Source organism: Astyanax mexicanus, chromosome 9, assembly GCF_023375975.1.
Source record: "Astyanax mexicanus isolate ESR-SI-001 chromosome 9, AstMex3_surface, whole genome shotgun sequence".
NCBI lineage: Eukaryota > Metazoa > Chordata > Actinopteri > Characiformes > Acestrorhamphidae > Astyanax > Astyanax mexicanus.
The window spans coordinates 8,467,964-8,483,124 of NC_064416.1; the positions used below are offsets into that span (position 1 = coordinate 8,467,964).

The 15,161-nt window shown below is 41.6% G+C and overlaps 1 protein-coding gene across 4 annotated transcripts in view; it reads right to left on the bottom strand.

Moving 5' to 3' along the window:
* si:ch211-220f16.2 (golgin subfamily B member 1) overlaps positions 1-15,161 on the bottom strand; it is a 66,353-nt gene that overhangs the window by 13,420 nt on the left and 37,772 nt on the right. For 3 of the 4 annotated variants that reach the window (XM_049483741.1, XM_049483740.1, XM_049483739.1), the window contains exons 21-22: positions 3,075-14,816; positions 2,678-2,835 (exon numbers count right to left, since the gene is read on the bottom strand). In XM_049483741.1, coding sequence (XP_049339698.1) covers positions 2,678-2,835; positions 3,075-14,816 — 11,900 coding nt within the window. The remainder of the gene's footprint in view (positions 1-2,677; positions 2,836-3,074; positions 14,817-15,161) is intronic. The other variant, XM_049483742.1, reaches the window with a different exon arrangement.

Genomic DNA, 15,161 nt, shown 5'->3' on the forward strand with positions numbered 1-15,161 from the left:
GTAAAACAGAAGTCACAAATGTACTGAAACTTGTAACTGCGTTTTAAACAACTACATGCACGAAAATCCAAATCCACAAATTAACTGGAATGTGCAAACTTGAAACAGAAAGTAATATTAATAATAATTCAAATGTACGAATGTGAAAAAAATATTTTAATTATATATAAATATATATTTTTTAATTTGTAAATCCAATCTCTTCAATGTGTGAATCAGTACTGCTCAAATGGCTTAAGCTGGGTCAGACCAAAAATCACATGGAATTTGTGAGGTTGTAAATGTGACAGTGGGTGTTTTTCACTGTGGAGCTAAAAATCCTCTCATTCATCTTCTCTGCTGCGTGTGCGAAGCTCTAGCTGCAGTTGCGAATTTTGACCCTGTTTTGACGCCTGATTGATGGACCAATAGGAAAGCTTTATCCGGACCAATCAGATTATGGGGTTTGTTTAACCAAACAATGGGTGGGTCTCTGCAGCTCAGAGTACTGGGCGTGTCGAAAGGTGGTCGTCTATCGGCCTATTGGAGCTGACGTTCCGCGTGGCCGCCATTTTGGAGTTGGCCACCATGCGCCCCCCAGTGGATTAATTTACACTGAGGAAGGAGTTTAATAAACCGATAATATTCATAACTCTACCAATTTTTACCCGATTTACACACGGTTTGGTTTGTTACAAACAGCAGAGATGTAGTAATGATACAGGACGCTGTCACACATTACAAATATGTGCTTTCATGCTGAAATACTTTACATTATGCTCTTTATCAAAGACAGACATATGGTACAGCATATTAATTAGTACATAAATAAATTAATTTATTAATATATATAAATAAATATATATATATATATATATATATATATATATATATATATATATATATATATATATATATATATAATGTGTCTGTGTGTGTGTGTGTGTGTGTGTGTGTGAGTGTGTGCATCTATGTACATAAATATAAAATTAATTCATATTATTAGAACATAATATAAAGTATTTCAGCATGAAAGCACGTATTTGTAATGTGTAAATCGGGCAAAAAATTGGTAGAGTTATGAACATTATTGTTTTATTAAACTCCTTCCTCAGTGTAAATTGATCCACTGGGGGGCGCATGGTGGCCGACTCCAAAATGGCGGCCACACTTTCGACACGCCCACACCTTTCGACACGCCCACACCTTTCGACACGCCCAGTACTCCGACCTGCAGAGACCCACCCATTGTTCTGATTGGTTAAACAAACCCCGTAATCTGATTGGTCCGGATAAAGCTTTCCTATTGGTCCATCAATCAGGCGTCAAAACAGGGTAAAAATTCGCAACTGCAGCTAGAGCTTCGCACAGGCAGCAGAGAAGATGAATGAGAGGATTTTTAGCTCCACAGTGAAAAACACCCACTGTCACATTTACAACCTCACAAATTCCATGTGATTTTTGGTCTGACCCAGCTTGAGCCATTTGAGCAGTACTGATTCACACATTGAAGAGATTGGATTTACAAATAAAAAATATATATTTATATATAATTAAAATATTTTTCACATTTGTACATTTGAATTATTATTAATATTACTTTCTGTTTCAAGTTTGCACATTCCAGTTAATTTGTGGATTTGGATTTTCGTGCATGCAGTTCTTTAAACGCAGTTACAAGTTTCAGTATATTTGTGACTTCTGTTTTACAAACTCAAAATCTTTATGACCCTTTTTTGACTCCATACAACACACACTAAACCAGAGACTGTAAAAAAGATGGACATCGTGTCTCCGTTCCCATTCATTTAGTGAAAATGAAGCCAAAATCTTCCACCATGTTTGCGATCCTGATACCCAAGTCTGCGCAGTAGAGCCCAGAGGAGGGAGAAAGACTGTGGAGATACAGCCTACTCATTTAAATAACCCCGCCCCTGAGGAATGCAGAGCAGAGCGAAGCTGACGGTCTGTTATTGGTCCCGCCCATAACCAGCCCTTTTACAATAACCACACCTTTTTTAAATAGAGCTTAATAACGTTTAAAAAAGCGAATTTTGTGGGGATATTCAATTTTTACAATATAAGCAGAGGTTACACTAGCTGCTGCATTTAAATAAAGGAGGTAGAATTACAGTATATTGGAAAAAAACGTGATTGAAAGTTGTCTGTTTTGCCATTGAAACCTATGGGGATGGGTGGGGTTATACAGCTTTCTGAAACCGAACAGCAGGGGGCGCCTGACCTGTGATGGCTTCACTTTTGAGAGAGATGCTCTGTCCAGCTATACACAGTCTATGCACTTAACACACCAGTGTCACTGCAGTGTGGAGAATAACCCAGGTCCCAAATTATAAAAGGTCTATCATCTGGGCTCCTGACAATTGAAGAATAGGGTGAAAAGAGGATAATAATAAAGTATGCTTTGGTCAATGGTCAATGGTTGTAGAAACAAGGAGGTGTTCATAATATTCTAAATGGACTGTGTAGGTTTTAAGAATATTTTAAATGTAAAAATAAGGCTTAAAATGTGCTTCACGTACAACACTTTTACAAACATACTTATTTCTATTGAATCAAAAATCATTCTTTTGTGACACTCAAAGAACCCTTAAGTATTACTTTTATTTTAATTTCAGTTCTTTTAGTTCAATTGGGAGAAGATTTGAAATGTGAAACTAATGCTTTATGTGAAACTAACCTCAGATCTGCCAGTTCTGCCTGGTACCCGCTAATATCCTTCTCACACTGCAGCTTGTAGGCCTTTGCTTGCTGGAGTTCCCTCTGCTGGTCATCATACTTCTGCTTCAGCTCCACAAGCTCAGTGTTCTGGGATCTCAAGTTCACTACCTCCTTTCGCTGGAAATACAAAAAAGACAGAAAATAAGATATCCTCTGTAAAAATAAGTTGTAATGTTGTTAGTTGACATTAATTCAATCCACAATCCAAAAACTGAATTTCATGCTTGAGCAGGTGAAAGCCAAGCCACGATCAAAGCACATCAACATCAACCAAGGACCACATGCCATTAGCAAATGCCCAAAACATGCCACAAAAAACATACTGAATCTAATTAAAGCCACAGCCTAGAACTCACCAGGCCATCTCTCTCAGTCTGTAGGGCATCAACACTAAGGCTATTCGATTCTTCCTCTTTGATCGGAGTGACCGTATCAGGATTCGACTGTTGTTTGCCCTCAAATTCCCTCTTGGACTTTCTGAGCTCCTCCACCAGCCTGTCTCGGTCAGTCTGCAGACTGGCCATGGCTTTGGAGAATGCTGTAACCTGTCTGCTATAGGAGTTGTTCTCCAGCGAGAGTTGCTTAAGTTCTGCCTCTTTTTCTGAAATGGCTCGTGAGAGGTCACTCACCAGCCCAGATAACTGAAGGTGTGGATTGGCGCTTTCAAATGCCAGAAGCTTGTGGACCAATACATTCTTCTCTGTAGCGATGGCCGACAGTTCTGCAGTGGCATCATTAAGCTGTCTCTCGAATCGATTCATGGATGCTGTCGTTTCCCTGAGTTCCTCATCGTACCTGCTGCGTAAAACCTTAAAATCCTCAATGAGCTGATCTCGATCGTTCTGCAGCGCTGCCATGGCTTTCCCAAGTGACTCGTTTTGCGATTTCAGGTTCTTGTTGTGACTCGTCGCTTCTAATAACTGCTGCTCCATCTGCATCAAGTCTCTGGCCAAGTCTGCAACTCTCTGCTCAGCAGTTTCTCTCTCATTTCTCATCAGGTCAACCTCACGTTCAATTCTGTCCAGTTCTTTATTGTACTTTTCCTCTGCCTCCGCTAATTTCCGATCGCAATCCTTTATAGTTTCCTTCAGGCTCTTGTTCAAGTCATCTGTAGCCATCTTCTGGGCGAGCAGTTTCTGCTGGAGTTCATTACATTCGGAAGCTTTGTCTGCCACAGCCTGCTGCAGGTCAGCGATCACTTTGCTCTCGTTCATCTCCATTCGTTCTTTATGTAAGGCCAATGAACTGTCCTCCAGCTCCTGTACCTGAGACTGTAGTTTTGTATTTTCATCTTTTAAGGCTTTGATTTCCTCCCCTTCCTTCTGCACCTCCAGAAGAGCGTTGCGATGCTGGGTTTCAGCTGATCGTTTTTGGTTTTCCAAGTTTTTGATTGAATCTTGCTGCTTTTTGAGAAGATCCTTCAGTTGGTTGTCTTTCAGTGACAACACCTGGTTCAGATCCTCCCTGTATCTGATGAGCTGTGCTTTGAGCATGGCATTCTCAGAATTCACGTCATCCATTTGATGGAGAAGAGTCTTGATCTCTTCTTTTAGACTCTTGGTCGCACCCAAGCTTCCTTCTGCAGAGCCGTCTTGAACCCTTGCCTTGTTCTGGTTGACTTCTGTCACCAGTCTCTCCTTCTCAGCTTGCAAAGACACAATTGAGCTCCTTGAGGAGTTAATAGTTGAGGCCATTTGTTCCTTCTCCTGAGCAGATCTGTCTAATCTGGCCTGGAGATTTCGAAGTTTGCTTTCTGATGACCTCAACTCTTTCTCTGCACTCTCTTGCTTCGCGTACAGTTCATTTAATTGGTCCTCGTATCTGGCCACCTGAGAACGATGATTTGCCTGAAGCTGCTCCAGATATCCGGAGACCTGCCCATCTTTAGAGGACAGCAAAGACGATATTTCTTTGTCTTTGCTTTGAAGCAGAGATTTCAAATGCAATGCAATTGCACCTTGTTTCTCTAGGTCGACTTGAAGCTTACTGTTTTGAGACTGGACTGAAAGGAGCTGAGACTGGGTGTCTGCCAACATCATTTCTGAATGCTCAAGACTTGACCTTAGTTGGGAAACTGAATATGTTTCTTCATCTAATTGTTTGACTAGAGTACTTTTATCGTTTTCTAACCTCTCAATCAAGGCACTCTGCTCGTTTGACTGTTTAGAGAGTATTTCAAGGTTCTGGTTGAGTTCGGTATTGCTTGCACCCATAACAAAGATTTGCCTCTGATGTGCTGAAGCTGCTACTGAATACTCATTCAACATTCTCTCGAATTTCTTGTTGGTAATCTGCAAATCATTTAGAGCTCTGCCTTTAACTCTGTTGTCCTCTAACAGACGTGTTATAACAAAGCCTTGCTCAAGAAGCTGGCTATCTTTATCCTGCAAGGCTTTTTGAAACACACCGTCCCACTGTTTTGCAGCATCACTCTTGCTTGGGTCTACACTGAGCATGGCTAGTTTGGCCAAATTGGTTTCGGCTTCTCTTTGCAAAGTTTTGATTTGCAAAGCTTTGGACTCGACCTGCTTCTGTAGTGAAGTAATGACTTTGATGTCCCTTTCATTCTGGTCTTTCAGGTCACTGATCTGTTTTTGCAGTTCTAGCCGTTGTTCTTTAAGAAGAGCTTGCTGTTGGTCGGCTAGTTTCTCTAAAGATTTCTCATTCTCTGCAGACTCCAACTCTGACTGTTGCTGCCTCTGGGCAAGTTCTTGGAGGAGCCTGTCTTTTTCCGAAGTTACTTTGGTCAATTCTTTTGTGGTATCATTGAGGACATTTTTGAGTGTTTTAAGCTCCATATCAAGACTGCCATTCTCTTTCTGCAAATCTATGACCTTCCTGCTCATTTCCTGGAGCTCCTTTTCCACTTGTTGGCACTCAGTCTGAGACTGCTTTAAAGACCTTTCCAGGTTCAAGATCAGCTCCTGGTATTTGATACAGTCGTGCTGCAGTTGGTTGATCTCTTGGTGCTTTTCTTTTAAAAGTTCCTGAAGTTCCTTCTTGATATTTTTGGAGCCTTCTGTGCCTCTTTGTAGTGCTTTGAGTTTGCCCTCGAATTCTTTCACAAGTTTCAGATTCTGCTCTTCCTTTTCTCTGCAAACTTCCACCTTCTCCTCTTTGACTTCCATCAGCTGAGATGATAGTTGCTTGTTCTGTGCTTGCAAGACATTCACAGCCTCAGTCAACTCGTCGATTCTTTCAGAATTCTTCAGAAGCACCGTTTCCAAATACTCATTTTCATTTTTCACCTTATCAGACGTCTCTTGGACGTTCTCTAGTTCCTCTTGCAATAGGCATTTGTCATCTTCCAAAATCCGAACCTTTTCATTTAGGCTTATGGTTTCTTGTCTGTTTCCTTCAATCACATTTCTGAGTTCTCCTATTGTTTCATCCCTCTCAGCGAGTTCAACCTCATGGTCTTTATTTGCCTGATTCAGTTTCTCTGACAGATTCAACTTCTCCTTTTGTACAGACTCCACCAATTCAATTTGTGCAGCAAGATCAGCTTTCTGAGCCTCAATCTGGGCAGTGAAGTTACTGTTCAAATTCAGAGCTTCGTTGAGTTTGAGATGCAGGTTGCTTTCACTTGCTTTTGATTCCATGTGCCACTTGTCGAGGGACAAGGTTGTTTCTTTAAGTTCCTGTGCCAGGTTCTGGTTCTCCTGCTGAAGTTCACTCATCTTCACTCTGAGGTCCTCAGATAATTCTTGCAGAGACTTTATTTCACTTTCCAGCTGACTGTTTTTCAGGGTCAGTTCATCCACAGCGCATTTCTGTTTGTCATCAAATGAGATCAGGTCTTGTCTGATCTTCTCGTTTTCCTCTTCAAGTTCTTCAATCTTTTGTTGCTTTAACTTGGCAAACTTCCTCATTTTTTCTTTAATCTTGTCATTCTCGTCCTCCAGTTCAGCGATGTGCTTTCCAAAACTCTCCTGTTCTGATTCATATTTATGAGCCTTCAAAAGAGCTTCCTGACGTTCTCTCTTCGCCCCTTCGAGAAGCTGCCTCATCTTATCCATTTCACTGCCAACATTTTCATACGCTTGCAAAAGAGACTCGTACTCCTGTTTCAAATCGGCATGCTTGGATTTCCATTCGGACAGCTCTTCTGTCTGCGAGTCTTTCAGGGACTCGAGCTGGCATGAAAAGGCTTGCTTCTGTTGGGTTATGTTCTCGATAGTGAGTTTAAGGCTTTCACAGGCTGCTGACAGGTTGTGATTATCGCTGAGAATTCGATCCACATCTGTGGAAAGGGTCTGCCTTTCAACGCTCAGGCCAGAAACTCGACTCTCGAGATCTGCCTTGTGTCGTTTCAATTCAGAAATTACTTGTTCAAGAGAGGACATCTCTGCTTGCATTTTCTCACTTTGCGCTGTCAGCTCCTGCATTTCTTCCTTCAAGGACCGATTCTCTTTCATTAGGTCTTTCCGGGAAATTAAGGCTGCTTGAAGCTTCTTTGTTAGCTGCTCTACTGACTTGTTTTCTGTAGCTTCAGCTGGTTTTCGATGAAGTTCACTAACTTCAATCCTCATTTTCTCCATCTCAACTTCATGGAGGTGAATCTGTCGCTGAAGTTGCTGTTCTAGGGCAGATATAAGCTCCTCCTTCTCTGTGAGAAGAGCCTGGAACTCCAACAGCCTTGTATTACTCTCTTTTCCGTCTATTTCTTGTTGGCTAGAGGTGACTTTAGAGGAGTCAAGCTCTATAGTGGACTCTATAGACGATTCAAGGGCTATTGAGGATCTCTTGTCTGTTGAATCCCGTAACTCTGTTTCTGTGTTTTGTTCCTCAAGTTTCTTTATCTGTAATTCAAGATGTTCAACAAGATGTTGGGATTTCTCAAAGTCCATGATGTAATTCTCTTTTTCTTTCTGTAGAGTTTCCATTTGTACAATCAACTGCTCAACTTCGCGTCTTGATTCTTGCCACTGAAAATGTTGCTGAGAAACCTTCTGCTGTGCGAGAGTTAATGTGTTCTGCAGAGAAGAAAGTTCTTCTGCTTTCTGAGTGACTTCTTGCAACGCAGAGTCCAATTTCGTTTTTACAAGGTCCCTTTCTTCAACAAGACGTTCGATTTGTTTCTGCATCTCTTGGATTGTCTGACATTTGGCATTCTCAGCAACCTTCAAACTAGACGTAATCTCTTCAACAGATGCGTTAAGTGTGTCCAAGTGATTTTGATGCTCTGACTGTAGCTTCACTCTCTCTTCTTGCAGCTGTTTAAGCTGCTGCTCAGCTGTCTCAATGTAACTCTGCTGCCTTACGATTTCCTCTTTCTGCTTATCAATCTGTTCAACGGCTTCTTCAAGTTCTGATCTCAAATTAGCAACTTCTTTGGATCGGTCTTGTGCTTCAATCAGCAATCGCTCTTTATCGGACATTTCTGATGTCATCTTGTCAAAGTTCAGTTTAAGACACTCCAGCTCTTCAAGAAGTGAAGAGGATACTTTTGTTGACTGGGTTTCCTGCATGGCCAAAGACTCTCTTAACCTTTGCAGGATTTTCTCTTGGTCCTCTGCATTTCTCTGTAAGCTCTCTACCTCTTCCTGCAGAGATCTGGATCCCTTAAGGACATCTTCAAGCTCTTGAACCTTGAGATCATAGCTCATCCTAACTGCATGGAGTTCGTCAGTTTGCTGGTTATGTTGCTCCTGGAGAGTTTTGTATTTGCCCTGGATTTTACAAAGCTCTTCACTGTACTTTTTCTCACTTTCTTGAGATTTCTTTAACGTTTCCCTGCGCGCCAACAATGCAGCGTGGGCTTTCTTATGAAGAGCTTCTTTCTCCTGTTTGAGCTTGGCCAACTCTTTTTCAAGCTCATCAATATGATTTGAGGTCTCTTTCCTTACGCTTTCATCTGATGTCACAAGGTTTTCTTTAAGGTGGTCCAGTTTTATTAGCAGCTCATGCTTCTCTTGTTCGAAAGCAACAGCCTTTTCGTTAATGGTAATTTGAAGCTGATTGACTAAGTCCTTCTGTTCGTTGAGTTTCAGAAGTGCGTCAGTCAAATTCGCTTCCTGATCATTTAACCTGGTTTGGAAACAAGATGTATCTTCTTCCAGCTTTGCAATGGTCTGATCTTTTTCTGAGATCAGCAAAGACAGCTCACTGATTTTGCAGTCTTTTTGTTCGAGTTGATGAATCAGATCAGAAACAGCGGCATTGTGTTCTTTTGTTACAGACTCCTTTTGTTCCATCAATTTGTCCAATTTCTCCTGCATGGCAGAAATTTCCAGTCCATTCTTTGAATTCTGCTCAGTTTGGTTCTCATACTCTTCTATTTTCTTTAGCAATTCTTTTCGGACAACAAGTGCAGCCTGAAGCTTCTTCTTTAGGGCTTCCTTTTCTTTTGTTACTCTGCTGAAATCTGATTTAAGATCATCCAGGTCTTTGGCCAGAGTCTTTCGTTCAGTTTCTGTATTTTCCAGTTGACTTTGACAAAGTGACAAGCTTCCTTTTGTCTCCTCAATTTGTACAAGCAGATTGTTCTGTTGTTCCTCATGTTTTATCCTTTCGTTTGAGGCAGAAGTAACTACCTGCATTACTGAGGCATCCTTCTCTTTGAGCTGCTGGCTGAGTCCGGTCAGTAATTCTTTCTGCTGACTGATCTGAATGGTCAAAATACTGATCTGTTCTTCTTTCGTCTGAATTTCAGAAAGAAGTGTGTTGTGTTTGAGATTGGCCTCTATTAGGTTTTCTCCTTTTGAGGATTCTGCTGCTGCTAGCTTTTCTTGGACAGCGTTAATACTTTCAGTCAATAATATAATCTTCTCACTCTTTTCTTTATTGTCTCGTTCATGTTCTACGCACTCTTCTTGCTTGTGTTCTAGCTCTGTGCGAAGTTGATCTAATTCTGTTCTAAGTGAAACTACCTCAGATTGACTGTTTTCTTCCAACACTTTAATTGTAGCTTGGAGAGATGCCCTCTCTCCCTCTAAAGACACTACTTTATCAGACATTGATTGAGTCAAAAGCGATAAATCTTTCTGAGTACACTGTTGGCTTTCCTCTACTGTCTTAAACTCTACTTCCATATCATGCAGGGCCTGTCTCAACTCAATATTTTCATTATCCTTGGCCTGAACAGTGGCTAAAATCTCTTCTAATTTGCCTCTACTCGCCAAAGCATCTAACTCATTTTCTTTAAGCTTTTCAGAGCCTTGTTTAATGGCCAATGTAGCTTCTGCCAATTTTTCATTTAAACGATCTAAGTCCTGTTTAAGGGCATGCACTTTACTGTCTTTGGTCAGCAGTTCATTTTCAATTCCTTGGAGCTGCTCGACAAGGACATTTTTAGCTTGCGTTTCTCTATCGAGAACAGACAGCCACTCTTTCTCAGATTCCTGAAGAGTTTGCTCAATTCTGTGAACTTCGGATTTCAATCCGGTGATTAGTTCGTCTTTGGCACTAACCTGGACCTGGAGCTGCTCCGTCTCTGCCTTCATTTTCTCCACCACTTCATTCATGCTACTGGACTGGAGCTGTTCCTGCTGCTTGTGAATCTGGTAGTTCTTAGTCAGCTCCTCTTTTTCCAGAACCAATCTGTTGACCTCCTCTTCCTTTAGGCATCTTTCACTGTAGGCTTGTTCTAGCTGCTGCTTGGTCAAACTATTTTCTTCTTGAAGTTTCCTGTTCAGCTCGTTGAGTTTCTGCATTTCTGACACTACCTTTTCTGTATGATTTACCTGAGCAGTATACTGACTGTTAATAGCATGCAGTGCTAGTTCCCTTTGCTCAAGGTTCTCGGTTAGAGAATTAACCTGGGATGCAACTTGAAGATGCTGTGCTTTTAGCCTCTCAATTTCAACAGTGAGGCAGTCAGCGTTCATTTGGTGGGCAGCTAACGAATCGTCCTTTTGTTTAGAGATGTTGGCATTCAAGGCTTGCAACTGTTGGATCTCGTTCTGCAACAGCAGCGACTCCTGTTTAAGAGTTGCGATGCTGTTTTCTGCAGCATGAACTTGTTCATCACGTTCACTGATTACCTGATTAAGGTTTAGTATTTCTTCACTCTTTTGGGAGATCAAAGTCTTTGTTTCATGCAGTTCTTCTACTTGGGAGGCAAACTTGTCCTGAAGGTTAGTTAAGGCACTTTGCTTTTCTTCTACTGCTGTAGAAAGCCTGGACAATTCCTCTTGGAGCCCCTGAATTTGGCCTTGCAGCTGAGACACTAGTTCTGTACTTTCCTTGAACTGATCTTTGAACAAAGCTGCCTCGTCAACCTTCCTCTGAAGATCCTGGAGAGTCTTGGTTTGGTCCACCATGGTGTTCCCACTTTCTTCCAGAACTGCTTTGAGTCTTGCTACCTCTCCAGACTCAGCAGTTAGGTTAGCGTTCAGTACAGAGACGGACTCTTCCAAGTTGGCCAACTGTTGCTTTAGGTTTTCATTCTCTAGATCTTTGGCCTTTAAGGTTTCACTCATGCTGGAAATCTCTGTTGTCGATGTGCTTCTTAGATCAAGAATGATCTGCTCTTTTTCACTTAGCAATGTCTTAAACTCTGAGGACAGCCTCTGTACCTCAGAATTCAAATGGGACACTGTCTCTTCCAGCTTTTCTGCACTAGCCTTCATGCTCAGAAACTTGTCACCTTCTTGCTTCAGTAAAGTATCCTTCTCAGCTATAGAACCAGTAAGAGAGTCATTCTTCTCAAGCAAAACCTGCATTGCTTCCTGCATTTTCGAGATGACCTCCATATCAGAGTTTATCCGAGCTTCAAACGCCTCTGACTCTGTTGCAATCTTCTCATTTAACATGGTGATCTCTTGTTCTTTCTTGAGCATCAACAAATCTTTCTCCTGCAGTGCCTTCTGTAAGCTTTGGGTTTCTTTCTGTAGCTCAGCAATCGCTTCCATTTTCTGGCTGATCTGATCTTCACCCTCGACAGATCTGACCTGCAACTGCTTCAAGAACGTCTCCTGTTGCCTGAAGGATTCCTCTCTTTGCTGCAACTCAAGCTGAAAGCTCTCAGATTTTGAAGTCTCTGTTGCTAACTGCTCTGCTAAAGATGCTAGGCGTGAGTCCTTGTTGGAGAGCTCACTCTGAAGAGCAGCCACTTCTTGCAGGCTTTTGGATGCATCAGTTTCTGATTTTTGAAGTTCAGCTTTAATTTTGCCATTGGTTTCATTCAGCGCCTTAACGTTATTGTGAAGATCGACTATTTCACTAAGTTTTGATGCAAGTTCCTCCTTTAGTGTAGCATTTTCTGCCAAATGATTATCTAAGGAACCTTTGAGCTGTGCAAGATCTGACTCAAGCCTGGCAATGGTTTCATTTGTAGCGCCCAATTGACTACTAAGCGAGACAACTGACTCATTTCTCTTGTTAAGCTCTTCAGTGTGATTGTGGCATTCTTGGGCCTTCTCTTCTAGGGCAACGTCTTTCTCCTTCAAAACCTCCAGCAATCTCAAACATTCTCCCTTCAGAGTCTCATTCTCAGCTTGAAGGTTTGTGTAAAGCTCTTTCTGATGCCCAAGTTCACCTTGCAAGGAAGTGCACTCCTTTGACTGCTCTTGGAGAGCATTATCTTTCTCCATAAGCCCTGATTTGAGAGCACTACCTTGCTCCTGAAGTAGTGAAAGAGTTTCCTGTAGCTGAGTAAGCTGGCTCTTATAACCCTCGATTTGTTTGCCCTGATCTGAAATTAAGTTGTCTTTCTCGGTCACACAGTCTTTAAACTGGGAACTAGTCTTTTCAACCTGTTCTTTAAGAAGTCTGACTGCATCCTCACTTTCTTTTTGCTGGTTCAAGAGAGATGCACATTCATTAGTCTTTTCTATTAAAGACTGCTGATTCTGCTCGCTAAGCTTGCTAAGCTCTTCCAACCTCTTGGACAGCCCTTCTTTATCTTTGAGCATGCCTTCAATAATTTTGCGGTTCTCCATATGCTGCAACTCAAACCCAGAGATTTTCTCCAGTAACGAGCCCTTTTCTTCAGATAAATCAGAAAGCGATTGGACCAAGTCAGCCTTTTCTTTCTGAAGTAGACCGTTTTGCTCAGTGAGGGTAGAGACTTGAGACGCAAGGTTTTCATTACTTTCTAGAGTAGATGCCCCCTTTTTGTCCATTTCCAACACTACCTGTTTCACATCTTCTAGTTCTTTCTCTTTGATTTTGTACATCGCTCGAATCTGCTGGTTCTGCCCGGTTAGTGCCTGAATGTGGTTATGAAGGCCAACAAGATCAGCTTGTCTATGAGTCATTTCATCTGCAAGCTTGTGGTTATTGCTCATCAAATCTTCCAGAGACTTTTTCATCTCAGTGTTTTCGGTCTCCAGGCTCAGCTTGAGACCAGTGATCTTCTCCAACTGTTCGTTAAGGGAGGCAACACTCTCATTCTTCTTGTTGACTTCATCCAGGTGCATCTGGCTCTCACGGGTCTGGCCAGAAAGGGCTGTTTCTTTTTCTTGAAGGCTTTCACCAAGTTGTCTACACTCTTCTCGAAGGGATTGACACTCTTCTTGAAGTTTGGAGAAAAGTTCTTTTTGCTGGGTGAGTTCACTCTGTAATGATGAGAACTGGGAAACCTGGTCTTGCATTAGTGCATCCTTCTCCATAAGTCCTGACTTCAGAGCAGTTCCTTGCTCCTGAAGAAGAGTCAGAGTCTCCTGAAGTTGCATAACCTGGCCCTGCTGAGCCTCTATTTGTGTGGTTTGCTCAGCTACAACTTTTTCTTTTTCTGAAATTCTACATTGTAGTTGGTCAACCTGAGTGTCTAAGGCTTGGGTTTGGTTTTGTAAATGTGTGACTGTTCCTTCGCTCTCCTCAAGCTGCTTTCTGAGATCGGTACACTCTTTAGTCTTCTCTAAGAGGCTTTCAGAAAGACTATTCTTGTTCTGCTCAATGACACTATTGAGCTCAGATGCTCTATTGTTTAGCTCATCCTTATCTTTAGTCAGTTGCTCTATTTCCTGTATAAATTCTTGATTCTTATCAGTGAGACTTTTCACCTGAGACTGCAAACTGCTATTCTCACTTTGTAGGACATCAAATCTTTCCTGAACTTCAAGCAAAAGCTGTTTTTGAGTCTTTAGCTGATCAGAGCGTTCATCTAGAGCTTCCTGAAGACTTGTGCTTTCGTTATTCAGTGATTGCAAACGATGCTCTAACTCAGAAATGCTTTCTGTTTTGAGACACAGCTCTTGTTCCAGTTTTAGTTTACACTCCTCCCTGGTCTGAAGTTCTACATTTAGTGTCTGCTTTATTCCTTCAAAGTCCTTTAGCCTCTGTTCCAAAGCTGATATCATCTCCAGCTTCTCCTGAACCTCTTTTTTAACCTGTTCCTGGCATTCAACCTGTGCCTGAAGTTGACTGGATAGAGATTGAAGCTCACTGCTATATTTCGAGACCTCTGCCAGGAGCTTGTTCCGCTCCTCTTTGAGAGACTTCAACTCTTGTTCGTACCTCTGGTCCCTGTCCTTTATCTGTTCTTTAAGCTCCTCGTTTGAACTTTTGCTGTCTTTCAGCTGTGCAAGAAGATCTTCAGACTCCTGCAGTTTCTGTGTTGCTATGAGTACTTGCTCCTTTAATGAGGAAATTTGAGTTTCGCATTCAGAGAGGTGGTTACGCTGGCTTGTGTTTAGCTTCTGTATTTCCGAGCGAAGATCTTTTATGGTGGACTTGTCCTCCTCCACTTGCTTCATCAGGTCCTTAATTTCATCCACCTTTGATTCTCCCTCTTTTCTGGCCTCATTAAGATCATTCTCAGTGACCCTCAGCTGCTCAATCACCTCAGCTACCTTTGAGTTCAGCGACTGCTGGTCAGACGACTGCGATTCTCTAATGATCTGAGCTTCCTGCTCCGCTCTGGTCAGGGCGCTCTCGGTGCGAACGAGCTCCTCCTCTTTCTGCTTGATGTCCTGTTTCAGCTCATGGATCTGATCAGCATACTCTGCCATGTTGCCAGAAAGAGCAGAAATCTCCTTGTCCTTGTCTGTGATGATGTCTTTGAGGGTGTCGATCTCTCGCTCACAGCTCTGGAGATCATGGATCAGCTGTGCTCGTTCTTCTAAATGTGTGGAGTTCAGTTTGTCCAGCTCATCGTTGGTTTGATCCAAGTCGCTCTGTAGAGATTCGATTGTGGCTTCTTGCTTCTGCATCTGAAAAATGACAATATACATTTACGATTATTTACGAAATCACAGAATTCATTTTAACTTTTTATAGATCACAATTTATTTCAATTCTAATTATTTTAAAAAATGCACTGTTGTCTAAAAATTATGCATATTTTACTGTATATATTGTGCTGAAATTCTAAATATTATTACACCTTGTATATTTTAAATATGTTTTCACCAGTAGAAAGGTATATTTTCTAGATGAAAAATAGAATGGATGACAGACATATTATTATGTGTATTACTTGTTACTATACTTTATCCTCCATATTTTATCTGTACATTTATTTTCAAATGCTCAGTATGTATGTGACTATAAATCAT